We start from the raw sequence: 16,507 nt of genomic DNA, 5'->3' as shown, positions 1-16,507 counted from the left end.
GGGCCGGGCCGGGCCGGGTTGCGCCGCGCGGGGCCAGGGCCCGGGATCCTGGGGCTGCCTGGGCTCCCGGGGCGGCGGGGCTGAGTCGAAGGGGATTTTCTGGCCTTCTCGGGAGCTTTATCCATCGCCTTTTTCAGTGAAATCGGGGCCGTTTTGGGGCGGGGGGGTCCCTGAAGAAGTGGCCAGGCTGAGGCCCAACATGGAGGACGAGGGGGGAAGGAAGGTGGGAGATGGCCTGGGTGCAGTCAAACAATACATTTATCTTTGGGCTTAAATATTTCACTCCTCCATAGGCCCTGTCAGCATCCCAGTCCTAATGCTTGCAAACTTCAAGATCAGGTGGCAGCCTTGGGGTTGGATGTATCTTGACTGTTATATAGAAGGATCCCGAGGGACTCTGGCTACTTGTTTCACTATTGCAGAACTGCTGCCAGCAAAAAATCTCTCTTTTGCAACTTGCAAATGCTTGCAGTTACGTCTTCTGGTTAACTGCTCCAATCTGAGTTCTTATGATGCTGGGTTCAAGCATATTAGGCATCCTGGTGGTCCTCAGCTTCCTCTGAAACATCCCTGTGCCTCAGAACGCCCTGTAAAAAGGACATTTTTTAACCACGGGTGCAAGTGCAGGTTTTATGTCATTAGTTTCACCATGTGGTCTTGGGTTACACCAGACAAAGTAACAACCTAGTTTTGTTCTGGATGAATCCACACTTGAATGTCATATACAGTGAACACATGGGGGTTGGAAAAAGGACCATGCTTGTATTGAGATGCCTTTCTCTGAGTAATGTAAACTTCCTTTTAATTGTCATGCATTTTTCTAGTAAAAGCTCTGCAAGTCTGCAATAAAAATGGCCTCCAATAAAACTACATTGGTAAGTTCATGCACACCTAAAATATTTAAGGATTTAACCAACATATTTTTTTTTCAAAATTATAACTTGGCATCTCTATGTAAAAGATACATCCACATCTCCCCTCCCCAGCATTATTCTGACTAAAATCTCAGATCCAGAAAGTAAGGCTATGAGAAAGGACATTGACTTTGGCTTTAAAAATCTGCCATCTAATGAGATGCATTCAATTTTTTTTAAAGGAGGACTCTACTCCATTTCAGCTGTCCAGTTGTCAACTAGAATAATAGTTAACCATTACCAGAAAACACTGAATTTTTTTAGCCTCCTTTCAGCACACCATATAATCCATTGCACATAAAAATAGCACTTAATTTTTCACTAGGAGTTTAGAACAAACTGCTGAAATCAAGCAATTTCTGAAATTAAATACCAATACAGAAAGGTAAGGTGATGGGGCATAGCTAGGGTTGCCACTGAAATTGTTTAATTGAACAACAAATTTGCGTTTCATAACTGTAGAGGTTACCAAATGTCTACTTCACCTGGACAGTTTTCATGGTGGAATCGTGTGTCAAACGATGGACCACAAACTTGGAATTTAGGGCAGGCGGATGTCTCAGTAGTTCTGATGTCCACTCAACAAATGACAGGACATGTTTGCAAAGGACAGAAGTGCATAAGCCTAGTGTTAAATATACCCAATAAGGGAAAAAAATGGACAAACAAATCTATGTGCTTTGGAAAAGGAACAACTTTGTCTGTTGTGGGAAAAAAAATGCCGTTAAGCTGGTTACTGTGCAGTTGACTATATTTTAGGTAAACTTTTAAATGCTTGCATTATTTTTTAAGTGCTGTGGTTTACTTACTCTAAGGAGTATTGCAACCAGATTTCAGTCAATAATGCTTACAAATACTTAATCAAGCTAAAGTTCTACATTTTCAAGTAGATACCAGTTCCCCAAGTCCCTAACTTCAATAATGTGGTGGTAGATCTAAACACTCATAGGAGGGGAAAGAGACCCTTTTTTCCTGACACTTGTATATAGCTAACCTCCCTATTACAATATTACCTCAATGTTATAATCTTTCACTTTTATAAAATGAAAAGGTGAGTGATTATATACTGAAGAAGGTACGTGTCTCTTCTGTGAATTTTGAATATGAAAAAGTGCAAGTTCGCTTTATTTGAATATGCTCAGGTTTTGGTGTAAAATGATGGGACCTAGAAGAAGAGGTCAGATAGTTCTAGAGACATTTCTTCCTGTTGATTTCAAATGTTGCGTGTTTTTGTAGGTTGAGATGTGGATTACAGCATGCAACCACAGAACATGCAGAAATTTGAACTGAATAAGCAATTTTTTCTGTGGGCCATATGGTATAAAATGCACATTACAGAATTTAAAGAAGGTCAAGAAGAAAAGTTTGAAGATCTGATGTACCTGTGAGACGTACATAAATCTGTTACGTCCGATAAAGATTTCCAAATACTTACCTTTCTCATGCACTTGCTTCAAGTGTTTTGTTTTGGAAGTCTAGGAGATTTGATTCTTAAATTATAAGAGCAAGAAGAAGAATCATTTTCAGAGAATGGTGGGATGGGGAGATTTAGCCCAAAGAAGAACTTCTCTCAAGAAATTATATGCACTTGTATGTCATATTTACAATAGCCTTGCCCAACATAACAATATGGTTACTGTTACAGAGCTATGAGCATCCTGCTGTGCTTTCATCTCTATCATTTTTTATTTCTACTCTTTTTCACTAGTTTTCATGTCTTTCTTTTCCTTCTGTAAGAGAGGCTAGACATACCCCTATTTTATTTCTCTTTGTTTCAGTCTTAGGTTACGTTCTTTGGAGGCCAAAAATGCCAGTGTAATTAGGTTGGATCACTTTAGACCTGATTTCTGCATTCAAACATGTCCGGAACGTGCAAGGCAGTGCAAACATTTCTCATTTGAAGCTAGCTTCTTTAAACAGCACCTAATTTGCCCAAAAAGCCTAAATACCACACTTTTTTGTATATTCACACTTAAACTCGCTATTTAAAGTCTTCACTTTCCTGTTTTATTTTGCTATACACACATGTAGGTTTTGGATGTGCTAAGTAGATATCTGAAATTGCTGATGTTAGGGAAAAGTTGATGAAAAGGAACATAAAGATCAATGCCTTTTGGAAAGAAGATACTAATAACTTTAGTATCTTCAATTATAGATGGTAGAAACATGACTTTCTGTCTGACAGACTTTATAGCATCCTGTACTGAAAAAAGAAAAAACACCCTGGAACAAAACCCTGGAAAGTATATAAAGCTTAATTAGTTTCAAACCTGCTTCATTGCGTTCTCACTATCTGTGCTACTTACAGATAGCACTATGAGTAAAACTATAACAGCCCTGGGTGTTTTGTTGGAAATCAGGTAAGAAAACAGTGCTGTCAGTCTTTAAATAACTTTCTCACAGGACTGCAGTGTGGGAGCTGAACTGCTGTGTTACTGCCATTTTGAATACTCACTCAGCAAGAACATTTCCAAAATGGCAACCAAAATGCTGTATTTGGTCTCATGGAACCCAAGGTGCTTAATGTGACAGTATTATAGACTTGTTTGGAGCCTTTTAAGGTTGTAAATGGGGAGATTTTGAAAAAAATACCGTGTCCTTCTACATTTAATTGGGCCTTATTAAACTGGGAATGCTTGAGGATGATGTGGATGTAATTAATTTTAAGAGTTTAAATGATGCTATACAATGTATCTTATGTAACATAAATTATCTAAAATTTGAATTAGTAAAATTTTATATGTTACATGTATTTAAGTGTAGCAGATTGTGCAGATATGTAACATCTGAATGCAAGTTGAGTTGGTACATTAGTAAGGATGTTTGGGATCTGCAGTTATGGAATGCTACTTGGTCTATGTCCTATGGAGAGCAGTTGTCTGCTGGGCATCTAACTTGATATGGCAACATGTCCTGAATTTTTTTCTTTTTTGGAGGGCGGGTTAATATTTAATCATTTTCAACTTTCTTTTCAAGCCAGAGTAGCATCCCCTTTCTGTTCTATGCCTCTCCTCATAATTCCCTTAACATTGTCATTCTTTGTATTTGTTCTTATGCTGTTCCTCTTGCACTGCCTTTTTGTGGGTGGTAGTTATTTACTAGAATTTCTTGTTAATGGTCTGGGTGTTTGGCACTTGGGAAGGAGTGGAATGAAAATGAAATCCAGAGGGGAGAGGTGGTATTGACTGCATAGCCAAAAATATTTTGCCTTGTTAAGATGTAACACTGACCACTAGTATCTTCTTAAGTAACTTCCAAAAAAAGTCTTCAAATTACCTTCCCTGGTTCACTAATCTTATAGGCATTTGAGCTGTGGGTATAGCATGAATAAGTTTATAAGTTCTATTTCTAGTGAAGACATTTGGGCCTTGGTCATTTAAGTAACTATATGAAGCAAATTAATGATAATCATCATGTATAATTCTGAACTTCTTTTGTAGCACAAGATGGGAAAGAAACAGAATGGCAAAGGTAAAAAAGTTGAAGAGGCAGAGCCTGAAGAATTTGTTGTGGAAAAAGTCTTGGACAGACGTGTCGTAAATGGGAAGGTTGAATACTACTTGAAATGGAAAGGATTTACAGAGTAAGGCATTCCCAATGTGTATATCCTTGGATAGTACCTAAAATTTAGTAGGCAGACAAGGTTCTTTGGGAAAATCCAATATCTTTTATTAGACCAACTCAGATACTTGGAAACATTCTTCTTTGCAAGCTTTCGGGTACAAGTACCCTTTGTCAGGCTGAGAAGCATCTGCAGTTGGTCTGTGCTCTTTCTGGATGGAATAATAAAGAAGCCAGAGGCTGGTATGCATGTGAGAGAGCCAGTCAGTGAAAATGTAAATTGAGGTAGTCTGTGGGCGAGAGACAGGTAGGGGGTGGGGAGGGGATTGAATGTAGCTAGTAAATAGTAGAGAGGTGACTGGCTTTCTTGCATGTACACTAGCCTCTGGCTTCTTTATTATTCCATCCAGGAAGAGCACAGGCCAACTGCAGACACTTCCTCAGCCTGATAAAGAGTAAATATGACATTATTCTAAATGAAAATGTTATTTAAACTTGTATTGAAGAGGGATGTACTGCACACTAAAGTCCCTTTTGATATTCATTACACATGTGTAAGCACTAGCACTTTAAAAGTCTTCTGACAAATGTTCGTTTTAAGGCATGATGGGCTCTAAGCTGCGATCACAGTAATCATGCCGACTGCCTTGCCAGCAGGGATTTTTAAAGGTCCCTGTGAGCTGGGACACGTAAAGACCCCTTATGCCACTAAGATGGGGAGCGCACACAGTTTTTTAAGTCCTGGGGTCCCCAAGGTGTTTGCCTGCCCCTCCCCCAATGCAGGAGCGGGGTTGGAGGGGCAGGGTAGGTAGCAGTGGGAAGCCCAGTGCTGCTAGCCACTTGCTCTGCCCAGGTCTCCGCCAGGGCAGGGGCCAAACTTCCATGGAGGCCAGGCTAGGCTTTGTGGGAGTTTGGCTCCTGTGTGATTAGGGCGGGGTTAAATACCTGTGCAGCTTGGCCTGGCCCAGCACCTGCATGATTGGGGCAGGAGCCAAACTGTGGAGGCCAGACTGGGCTCTGCCTGAGTTTGGCCTCTGCCCCAGCTGGGACCTGGGCAGAACAAGCAGCCAGCAGCACCAGGCTCCCCATTGCTGCTAGCCCTGCCCCCCAACCCCCCTGCATGATTGGGGCTGGGACCAAACTCCCACAGAGCCTGACCCAGCCTGGCCCCTCTATGTTTGGGGCAGGGGCAAAGCTCCTGTGGGGCCTGACCTGGCCTCTGTGTGGCTGGGGCCTAAACCAAGCTCCCAGGGAGACTGACCTAGCTTGGCCCCTACCTCATCAGGGCAGGCTTCTGCAGAGGTTGGCCCCTGCCCCAGCTGGGACCTGGGCAGAACGAGGGGCCAGCAGCATACTGGGCTCCCAGCTGCTACAAGCCCTGCCTGTCCAACCCTTGCTCCCAGCACAGCCTTACCCCATACAGCCCCAGCTCCTACAACAGCCACTTTGTGTGTATGCATGGGTATGAAGGTATGTTTTATTGATTTATGGATACTTACTTTTTGTATTACTAAATTGTCTGCCCCTCACACCTCTAATTTTGTGTGATCCTGAAAATGTCAATGGATAAAAATGAAATGTTTAAACATAAATGTCAATTTTAACCATCAACATTAAAAAAAAAAAAAAATCAAATTCTGCCAAGTCTCTCTCTCTATATATATATAGATATAGATATAGATATAGCTATATAGATATATAATTTAACCTGTGAATCACTACAGAAGACTTGCAAAATGTCACCACTTGAGAGCAGATCATGCTTTAGCTGGAAATAAAGCAATTCATTGTATGTACCTGGTCTAGCTTTTGAACATACACAGTTCTGTGCACATTCACATTATCTCAAGTAGTCATATTATGATTTCATTCTGTTTCCTAGAGCAGGGGTTGGCAATGTTTTTGGGCAGAGTGCAAAAAACACCTACAACCTCGACTTGTAAGATGTTGGCATGCCAGGGCAGATGGGAGGGAAGCCACAAGGGGCCCAATCCTTGTTGTGGCAGCACAGCCCCAGCCCCTCCCTACTCTGCCATCTGCTCCAAGGCACACATGCCAAGCAAAATTTCATAGATTCATAGACATTAGGGCTGGAAGGGACCTCAGAAGATCATCGAGTCAAGCCCCCTGCCCCAGGGGCAGGAAGTCAGCTGGGGTCACAGGATCCCAGCAAGATAAATGTCTGATTGACTCTTAAAGGAATCCAGAGTAGGCGCTTGCACCACCTCTGGCGGCAGTCGGTTCCAGGTCTTAGGTCTGTTCCAGGTCTTCGCGTGCCATGCTCTGGCACCCATGCCAGGGGTTGCCTACTAGGGCTGTGCAAAGCTTCAGTCCCCGATTCGATTCAGCGGGGATTCAGCCCAATTCAGTGGCCAAATCTCCAAATTGAATCAGGAGACCCTTTAATCTCTCCGAATCGAATTGGAACTCTCTGAATTGATTGATAGAAATTCAGAAAGATTTGGTGATATAGACATAGTTTTAAATGTTTTTTTCTACATGCCTCAAGGTACCAAGCGGCTTGTGAATGCTGCGATGGTGGGGCTAATGGAGCGTCCCTCAGGAACATAGGGGGCTCCCCAGCCCGCTCAGTAGTGGACCAGAAGCACTTCCAGGTCCACTGGGGAAGCGGACTGGCGTGTAGTACTTCCAGTCCACTTCCGGGTTCACTGCCAAGCACATTTAGGGGGCGCTGCGCTCCTGTGGGACACTCCATCCACCCCAGCATCGCAGCGTTCGTGAGCCACGCCTGGTACCTCAAGGTATGTAGAAAAAAACACTTAAAGCTGTGTCTATGACTGAATCACAGATTCTCCAAATTGGCATTGAATCTTCAGATTCAGTTGAATCGAATTGGGGAGAGTAATCCAAATCCACTAATCAAATCACTGTCCCCAATTTGGGCCGAATCCGAAACAAATAGAGCCCGTTTCACACACCCCATTTGCCTACCCCTCTCCTAGAGTTTGTCATGTCAAAATGTATGGAACGGTAACCTGTGTAGTCTGGATATTTACAGGACCTGTCTGATGACGGGAAAGCATCTTTCAGTAGCTGGAAATGTCTTGGGGATTCAGTCTTTGGGTGTTCAGTGCTGTTTAAGCAGTTGGTGTCTGGGGACTTCTGAGTTGGCACTTAACTGATGGGGAGAAGCAGTTAATACACTTGACGTTAAATAACAGCTGAGCATACACATAGTTAACTTTCTTATCACCTAGTTTGTTTACATGGTTTTATGTCCAGGTTTTTCCAAGGTGTTTAAGTAAAAGTGAACATATTTAAATGCAGTAGCCAGGTTTTTTTAAAGCCCTCAGTCATCTTATAGGAGCAAATATGTCTGCTTGATTTGTATCTTCAGTTTGAACTGAAGTTGTTCCATTGCAGTAATGGCGTCTTTCATGAACTTTCATGTACGTTTCATACTTTCATCTGTTTCAGTGCTGACAACACATGGGAACCTGAAGAAAACTTAGATTGTCCAGAGTTAATTGAAGCTTTTCTAAACTCTCAGAAAGCTGGTAAAGAAAAAACCGATGGTGCCAAAAGAAAATCTTTATCAGATAGTGAGTCTGATGACAGTAAATCAAAGAAAAAAAGGGATTCCGTAAGTATATGTTCTTGTGCTAAATATATTTTTCTTTATATTTTTTTAAGGCGCCAGGCTAGAGAAGTAAAATCAGTAAGTCTTCGTTGCCTACAAGGAACATTGGTTTAGAATGATTAGTTAAAAACAGAATAAGAAAACACCAGGAACCATGTGATGTGTTAGTGTTTAACAGGCATAGTATTGGCAAAAGAAAAGTCTCAGTCTTTTTGGATATGTCAACACAGTGAGTTAAAGGAAAGTCACTTGGCATAATTCATTTAGTCTTTTCAGAGGTGTACAAAAGAAGCTCTAAATAATTATGGATCAAAAATGGCTTAGAAGATAAAAATGAAAAGGGGGTTAGATGATCAATTTGCCTCATGACGGAAAGTTAACAGTGGGGAATCCCAAGGTTCTAAACTAATGTATCATACTTTGAAACAAATGGTAAGGTTGCAAAAATTGCTGATTATGCAGGTCATTTAGTTCATTCAGTCAGGTCCAGCAAGATCTAAACAGTTCAGGTAAATGGACAGCATGGCAACAGTAAGTGAAGCGTTGATGTGTGCAAAATAGGGTATTTGTAGTGGCTGGAGAAATTTAAAATCCCTACAAGCTTTTAAATTGGATGTAGTGATTCAGAAATGTAGACAGCTTAGTAGAGATGTACAGCTGTTTTCAGAAAGCTAAGAAGTTCTGACAGGGGTGGCCACAGCAGCAGGTAGGGTAGAAAGCAGAGCTACAGATCAGGCCCAGGGTAGGGAGAAGAAAGCAGAGCAGCAGATTGGACAGAGAAAAGGAATCAGTGGCACTTGGGGGCTAACTTGTGGCACACGTGCCTTAAAGGTTCGCCCCCATTTCTCTTAAGACATATGGACCGGCTGATGGGTGATATAAAGACTATTATAATGACTGCATAGTTCTGTGGTGTGGTCAGTTCTGCAACATTGCAACGTTCAGAAAATGGTAGCAGGATTAATCATCAGAATTGAGAAGTCTAGAATTGAGTTCCTTGGGTTTAATTGGTTTCAGGTTTGTATCTTGCTTTTTGTGAAGAAATGGTTTCTAGCTCAAAACAAAAAAATAGTGATGCTCCTAAATTCAGGAAATAGTTGCTAATTTCTTTGCCTGCTGGTAAGTGGCTGAACTAAGGAGCTGAGATGTGAAAGTCATGGAACGTTGCATTTACTCTAGAAAGATGCTACTTGCTTTATTTACATGTTTTTTCAAGACAAATGTTTGTAATAAATACTTTACTAAATAACACTCATGAAATGGTTTGTCTGATGTGCAGCCATGAGAGAAGAAATTTTGGCATGATCTAATCTTTAATTCAGCACAGTAAGCAAGTGTCATTTAGCATTAACTTTAAACTAAATGTGACTTTTTTAATAGGTTGATAAACCAAGAGGGTTTGCAAGGGGTCTTGATCCTGAGCGAATAATTGGAGCAACAGATAGCAGTGGGGAACTTATGTTTCTTATGAAGTGGTAAGTGCTTTGCAGCTGCGATTCGAAGTGTTTAAGCTAGTGAAATAGCAATCACTCTTGGAATGAAATGCGAACATTGGTAGTATATTTAGTGTAGTGTTTTTGTTTGCTTTGTTTTGATAGTAATATGGTTGTTTGCTATATGGAATACTTACTCTAAATGTAACTAAAGCTGCATTTGAGAGAACCTGTCCTGAACAAATAATCAAAATAAAATTGACCGATGAAATATTAGTAATAAAAAAATAGACCAGGATACTATATCTGTGTGGGGAGGAGAGGATGTGTGTATAGGAATGATAGCTTTTTATCACTTCTATGGTAAATGCTTTGCGGAATGACCAAAAAAAAATAGTAGTCTATCACTTGACTTGTTGAGACCATTAAAGATTGGTTCTTTAGAAGGTCCTTCTTCCTTTTCATTTTACTCTAAAGTCTTAGAAGTATTCCAAGTGTTACATTCGTACTATAAAATGCAGAAACAGATCATTCTACAATAATAAAATTGAAGAAATGAAGTTCTGATCTTTCTTTTAGTTATTCTACTTTGTAGCTAGTTACTTCATAACTTATTACAGATAGCAAACGTATGCAAACTTTGTAGGTACATAACAGGCATGTAAAATCAACATAAGCTTTAAAAACACAAGAGTCGGAACCACTTCAGTCTTGCATGTTTGGTTTTGTTGTCCTTCACCCCTACTGACCTGCTTGGCTGCAGTCTGTGAGGTAGTTTCACTACATTACATTTAAGTTGTATTGAGTTTATATGTTAAGGTCATTCTCTGCAAGTCTGGCACAGTCAGTTTAAGTCTGATGCTGCCTGAAGTTTAATCATATAATTAAAGAATAATACATTAAGAGGTTGTCTCCTCTTCCTTCATTGTGTCAAATGCATAAAGTACATTGTTGTGTAGTAATTTTTTCTCCATATATGTTCTCTTCTCTGTTTGAGATGCTTTTTAGGAAAATGTTTCTGTAAAACACCAAGTTGGTAGAGAATGGGGACAATGTTTAATTAAATTAATGACTCAAAATTACTAACTAGTTAATATCCTTTTAAGTGTTTGAGCTGTGGAAGGAAAGCTGCTGAACTTAAATTTGAGGCTTTACTTTCTGACATCCATTAATTCTTATTATAATACCAAGTTCAAGTACATCTTTTCTAGTACTTGTCAACTATTTTATAAAAGTCAGGATTTTTTTTTCCCTTTCTATAATAGGAAAGACTCGGATGAGGCAGATTTGGTACTGGCCAAAGAAGCCAATGTGAAGTGTCCTCAGATTGTAATCGCTTTTTATGAAGAACGACTAACTTGGCATTCATGTCCGGAAGATGAAGCACAATAATTGTTTGCGTTGCTTTTTTATATATATGAATATTGAAACCTGATTTTGATTTTATTTGATTTATTAGCAATGTGAGAAGCGTACATTCTAATGAAAATCAAGTTTGATATTTTTTTGGAGTAGTGTGTTTTGCATCAACAGCAAGTAAATAAAGGCTTTCTGCAACTTCATTTATCACAGGAGAGCATTTGATACTACTACTTCCTCCACATTAGGTAACAGCTTTTATAAACCTTCATAAACCTCCATAGTTATTACTGAGTCATAACAAATGTTTAAATGAAAACTTACCAATGTTTTGTAGTCTTCTATATTATTGATGTGCATGTATCTTCTTTATCCCTAGCTAGCCCCTTTAAACTTGTAGAACCATTCTTTTTAGTATTTGGGATTACTTGGTCTGGAAGAGGCCAGATGAAAACTAACTTTGTAGTAATTTGAATGTTATCAGACTGTATATTGTTTACTTTATTGTAAATACTGGTGAACAGTGGTCAATAAAATAGTTTTATATTCTTCCTTTATACTGACAGGAACTGACTTTTTTGAACTGGTATAATTAGGGACCTACCTAATTTGTAGGTGCTGCTCCCTGATTTTGCAGGCAAAATGTGTGCCTGGGCAGCCATTTTACTGGGAGAGCATGGCAGGGGGCTCCCCATATCCCTGATTGGCTGAGGAGCCCTGGTGGTTCTGCCCTTTGCCACTGATTAGCTGTGAGGGCTGTGTCATGCTGCCCTGCCCTTGTTGCCAATTGGTGGATGGGTGGGGCCACATGACAGACAGCCATTGCAGCCAGTGGGGGAGGGAAGGCAGCCATCTTGCCAGCAGTCCTTCAGCCAAGCAGTCCAACCTCCCTCTTCTCCACCCTAGTAGGCTGCCACAGTGTGCTGAGGACTGCTGGCTCCCTCTGGGGAGCCAGTGATTTATTTTTGGTAACATTTGTTTTTTTTCCCATGGGCATTGCCCAGATTTTGTGAAATCTGTGAAACTGCGAATTTGGTAGGTCCCTAGGTATAATGTTCTTGAACTTACAGCAAAAGTTAGTCTTTCAGTGCATAAAAGTGTCAGAGAATAGATTTTTATTCCTTTTTCTTGTTAAACAAATGCTGAGTATTGTGGAAGTGTAGTGTTTCCTATATAATCAAGTGTTTTGCTGAGCAAGATACCAAGTCCTGAAATGAGAAACTAAAGGGGGAGGGTTTCCCATTGGCTGGTTAGAGCTGGAAAATGGTTTTTCTCACTTCCAAAGGCTGCCATCCTTTTTCCAACTCCCTTCTCCTGTTTCAGCACTCTTCTACCGTATTTTCAATTATCTATATTCAGTGTATTGAAGCCCCACCTACATGTGTTCTCTGAAGAGCCACTCTGCATGCACATCAGTATATTCCTACTACTTCCTTTTTGGTCCCTTTCCACATTTACCTGTTTCTTATACCAGGCTGTCTCCTGAAAGCACAAGTAGTCCCTAAGCTTCCCTGAGCCAGCTTGGTTTCTCTCTCTGTATGGGAACAGTGGGAAATAGTGGTCATTCTTGTCTAAGTGTCCCTCCTCACTGACTAAAGGGGAAAGGTTTCATGTATTCTTTTGACCAAAGGTAACCTTTGTTTGGCTTTCACCTTACTGAGGAAAAATGGGAAACAGTAGCCATTTTGAAAATGCAGGCTTTTTTGTTTCATTTACTTGGAAACTCTTTTGTAGTTTTTGCTGGAGTAAATTTAAAAGTTATGAAAGTTTTTTTTATTGATTTAAGCAAAAGGCTATTTGTACCAAACTCCTTACCACTTTGATGTAGACCATAGGTGAAAATGTACAATAGATTGGTTTTAGATGGGTCGAATTTCAAATCCTTTCTCTTCCTTATGAAAAGATAAAGAGCTACACAAAATATAAATTAGTAGCTCTAATAACATCATAGCAAAATGCCACCTATGCCACTTGTATTATGATGTCCCAAATCAAACCTTTTAAGTTTCAACCATAATTTATGTAAAATAATTACCAGGACATTGAAACGAGGCCCAGCATATCTTAAAAGACTTCAGACATTATACAGCAGAGAAGGATCCTGGTGATACAGTGGGCGGTAAGCTGAACATGAGCCAATTGTGTGCTGTTTTTTGCACAAAAAAGCAGCAGTCAACAGCATGCTGGTTTGTACGAAAGGGTACTACTTGCAAGTCAAGGGAAAGGATTCTTCCCCTCTAGCATTGGTGAGGCCTCATCTGGAGTACAGCATCCAGTTTTGGGCTACTGTAGACAGATAGGAAAAGAGTTCAGTGCAGAGCAATAAAAAATGATCAGAAACCAGGAAGCATGACTTATGGGGAAAGGCCAAAAGTACTAAGGTTATTTAGTCTGGAGAAGAGAAGACAAATGGGATTTGATAATTAGAGAGAGGATTGGAGATGGGCTTTTCTCTGTAGGCATAGAGGACAGGACTAGGAGCAATGGCTTCACACTGAAGCAGGGAAAATTTAGTTTGGAGATTAGGAGAAACTTTCTGACTATAAGGGAGGTCAAGGATTGGAACAGGGTACGTAGAGAAATTGTGAAATTTGTTAACTGTTTTCAGGAGCAGGTTGGACAGACATTTAGCTTCAGTGTTTTAATTTGAGACAGTCCTGCTTTGAGGTAGAGGTTGGACTAAATGACCTTGCAAGATCCTTTCCAACCCTGCCTACCTATGATCCTCAATTATCTAAGTTTGGAAATACCTAGGAAAAGTACATCTTTATGGTATGCAGTGGTATGCAGACAACCTGTCAGTGTTAACAGATTTATTATAATTACTTTATATGATGAAAATTTGCTGGAGGTACTTAAGGTTGTATTGTTTTAAATTGATTAAAGAGTCTGTCAGATTTTGGGAACCGGTGGAATATTATGAAAGTCACCAAATGGGCTCTTGTGAATTAAGTATGAAAAGAACCAAATGTGTGTTTAAAGGGGGGTTTTTTTGGATTTGTTTTTGTTCTCTTACCTAGGTGGTCACACAGGTGTTTTTCTTTTTATTTATTTTTTAAATAAAATAAAATAAACCTGGACTTAATTCTAACTATAGGAGTTAGGAGTCATTTACATCAGTGTACACAGAGTTTGTTAACATTTAAATAAAACTAATGTTGCTGTGGTTATGCTAATCCTTTAAATTGTATTTCTATTCTGTAATATGCTTCCATGCAAATCTTTAGCACTTTGTCGTTTTTTCATTTGTTTTTGTTCCTTCTGTCACAGATGGTTGAGATCCTGCTGGTGGAGACTTGCCTGACTGCTCTGAGGGGATCCATTCACTGAATCCCATGTGATCATACAATGCTGTGTCTGGGGAAAGTTTAGGTTCTTTCCTGGCTCTGGGCAGTAGGGGGCCCCTTGCTCTTATTTGTACTAGTTTCAGAATATAGCCATCTGCCCTAGCCCTGATTGGGCCTCTTGCCCATTTTCAAGATTCCTGCCAGGATGCAAGTGTTTTGCTTCACTGTTTTGGTCCTTACTTGATTGCTTTAATGTAGGGATGTCAAACTAACCTCAGTCCTCCAGGCTGCTCCCACTGTGGTTATGTCCAGATGTAGCCCATGAAGAACCTTGTGGATTAGATTTGGACCACAGACCAGATGCAGACATGGCAGCAGTGCTGTGTCCAGATATTAACACAGCTGTCAGTGACCCCTTGCTGCTGACATACATCCCCAGTGGGGCTCCATAGCCCAGGCTTCAGTGGCAGGCCCTGCCCCTGAATTTCCTGCTCCTCTGGGGCCAGGTAAATTCCCACACCTCAGATGACGTAGCTCTGCAAGCCAAATCTGGCTTTCAGGTCATACGTTTGACATGTCTTCTTGTTTAACACACACAGAATATATAGGTTTCTGAAATACCAAATATAAGAAGTAAAGATCTGAGCAGAAATAGTAAACTTACATGCATTTCCCTGCCTCAGTTTCATCACTGTTTTGGAATGTTCCCTAGGCTGGGTTCAGGCTTCTTTCATGTTTGGGATCCTTCTATAGGTCATGGTTTGTCTTTGGACCAGGGAGAATATCCATCATAGCTCACCACCTCTGACCTTGATACTGTCAGACTGGTATTAAAATCTAGTCAAATATTTAATTATCAAGCAAGCTGCCTTGCCTTAAAATAATTTTGTTATTTTTTTTTGTTTTACAATCCTTCCTAGCAAGATGTTGATCCTTGCTGGTCAGTAGCCATTACAATAGGTGGATTTGATTCTATGCTGAGCTTTCCTATTAAATTACATATTATTCTTTCTACCCAGGAAGACATGCTTGCCCATATTTTAAGCAGATACACAATTCAACAAACATGTTTATTCACATTCTTAATTCTATTTTTAGATTTTATGATTGGTCAGTAGAACATGATAACTAACATAGGATCATAGGGAACATAGAACTGGAAGAGATTTCATGAGGTCATTAGTCCAGTTCCCTGCTTAGAGCAGGATGACTGTAAATTAAACCATCCTGTTCAAGTATCTGTCTTGCCTCCTTGGAAATTTCGCAGCTTCCCAAGGTAGCCTTTTCAAGTGATTGGGATAAAACTCCTCAGATCCCATTGTATGTCTGCTGGCACTTGAATAATCCAACAATGGGGAGAAGCTCCCTCATGCTGGATTGTCCACACGCCCTTTAAACTTGCTGGCATATGGGGACTTAGGATCAGGAAGAGATTTCCTGATCCTAGGTTCCCCATACACCCAGACTTCTAAAAGGCACACATGCAGCCCAGTTGCACACATCCCCTCTAAACTGCAGCACATGGGAATCTCCATATCCGGGAAGCAGCTCCTCCTGTGCCCTGTACACCAGGAACTTTAAGAGGGTGTATGGGGGAGCAGCTCCTTGCATGCCCTTTAAATGAAGTGATGTGCCACACATTAAAATTGTTGTGAGGTGCTTCCACATCAGAAAGTAGTTGCTGATTTTAATAGGGAACTTCTCTGAAGCAGATCTACCTAACTCCTCATCAAAAGTAAACTTCTTGTTTGATCAGCAAGCACTTAATCTGACCCAGCCCTTCCTTAATAATAAATGCAAACCCTCTCAACAGATCTTTACTGCCACAACAATCAACATTCCCCACAGCAAAACCATGGATCATGCATGTGTCTGGCCCAGAATGTGGTATACCTCATTCAGTGCACTAAATGATCACGTGGTGACTTATGTGGGCAAAGCCAGACAAAAACTATGCACTAGACTCATCAAAAAAAGATAAGACAGAGACACTAGAACACAGGTAGGAGAACATTTTTCATAGAGGATTTACTCCCTGTTTGACTTCACAGATCTTGTGTTCAATCCAACATAGGAATAGAAATGCATCAGCCTATTAGATATAGGTATCAGAGACTTAACGTAGACAATGACTTCTTGGTTCATTATAGTCAACCTCTGCACTTCTGAATGACCCTCCTGGGCAATCTTTTACACAGTTTTTTTGTTCTATTTGCTACTTAGCTCGGCTTCCCTTGCAGAGGCCTGATGAAAGGTAATGTGATATCTGAAAACTTCCCTGTCTATCCCAGCCATGCAGTTGGGCCAATTAAAGATATCACTCAAAAGAATTCTTGCTTCTGTGTTTTATAT

General features: G+C 40.4%; 1 protein-coding gene across 3 annotated transcripts; it reads left to right on the top strand.

The window, feature by feature from the left end:
• The first annotated feature begins 17 nt into the window (after window positions 1-17).
• CBX3 (chromobox 3) lies at window positions 18-16,485 on the top strand. 3 transcript variants are annotated; one of them, XR_003094721.1, is made up of 6 exons: window positions 18-875; window positions 4,355-4,497; window positions 7,914-8,079; window positions 9,457-9,551; window positions 10,775-11,116; window positions 14,139-16,485. XR_003094721.1 is itself a non-coding variant. In XM_006026489.3 (5 exons), the coding sequence occupies exons 1-5, from the start codon at window positions 852-854 to the stop codon at window positions 10,899-10,901; spliced, it is 555 nt and encodes a 184-aa protein (XP_006026551.1). In that variant the 5' UTR covers window positions 18-851; the 3' UTR covers window positions 10,902-11,425. The 3 variants fall into 3 exon arrangements, 2 of the variants coding, with proteins under 2 accessions (XP_006026551.1, XP_025063217.1); XM_006026489.3 differs by lacking the exon at window positions 14,139-16,485 and having other exon boundaries at window positions 10,775-11,425; XM_025207432.1 differs by lacking the exons at window positions 18-875; window positions 14,139-16,485 and adding an exon at window positions 3,404-3,430 and having other exon boundaries at window positions 10,775-11,425.
• Window positions 16,486-16,507: the final 22 nt, after the last annotated feature.

This window comes from Alligator sinensis, unplaced genomic scaffold (assembly GCF_000455745.1).
Source record: "Alligator sinensis unplaced genomic scaffold, ASM45574v1 scaffold29_2, whole genome shotgun sequence".
Classification (NCBI taxonomy): Eukaryota; Metazoa; Chordata; order Crocodylia; family Alligatoridae; genus Alligator; species Alligator sinensis.
The sequence above is the reverse complement of the archived record's forward strand: the minus strand, read 5'-3'. Positions and strand labels throughout refer to the sequence as shown.

Excerpts from the sequence above, each read along its gene's own strand:
- CBX3 (XM_006026489.3), top strand. The coding sequence starts at position 852 with ATGGCCTCCAATAAAACTACATTG. Across the intron at positions 4,498-7,913 it reads AAATGGAAAGGATTTACAGA|TGCTGACAACACATGGGAAC; the intron begins GTAAGGCATTCC and ends CATCTGTTTCAG. Across the intron at positions 9,552-10,774 it reads CTTATGTTTCTTATGAAGTG|GAAAGACTCGGATGAGGCAG; the intron begins GTAAGTGCTTTG and ends TTTCTATAATAG.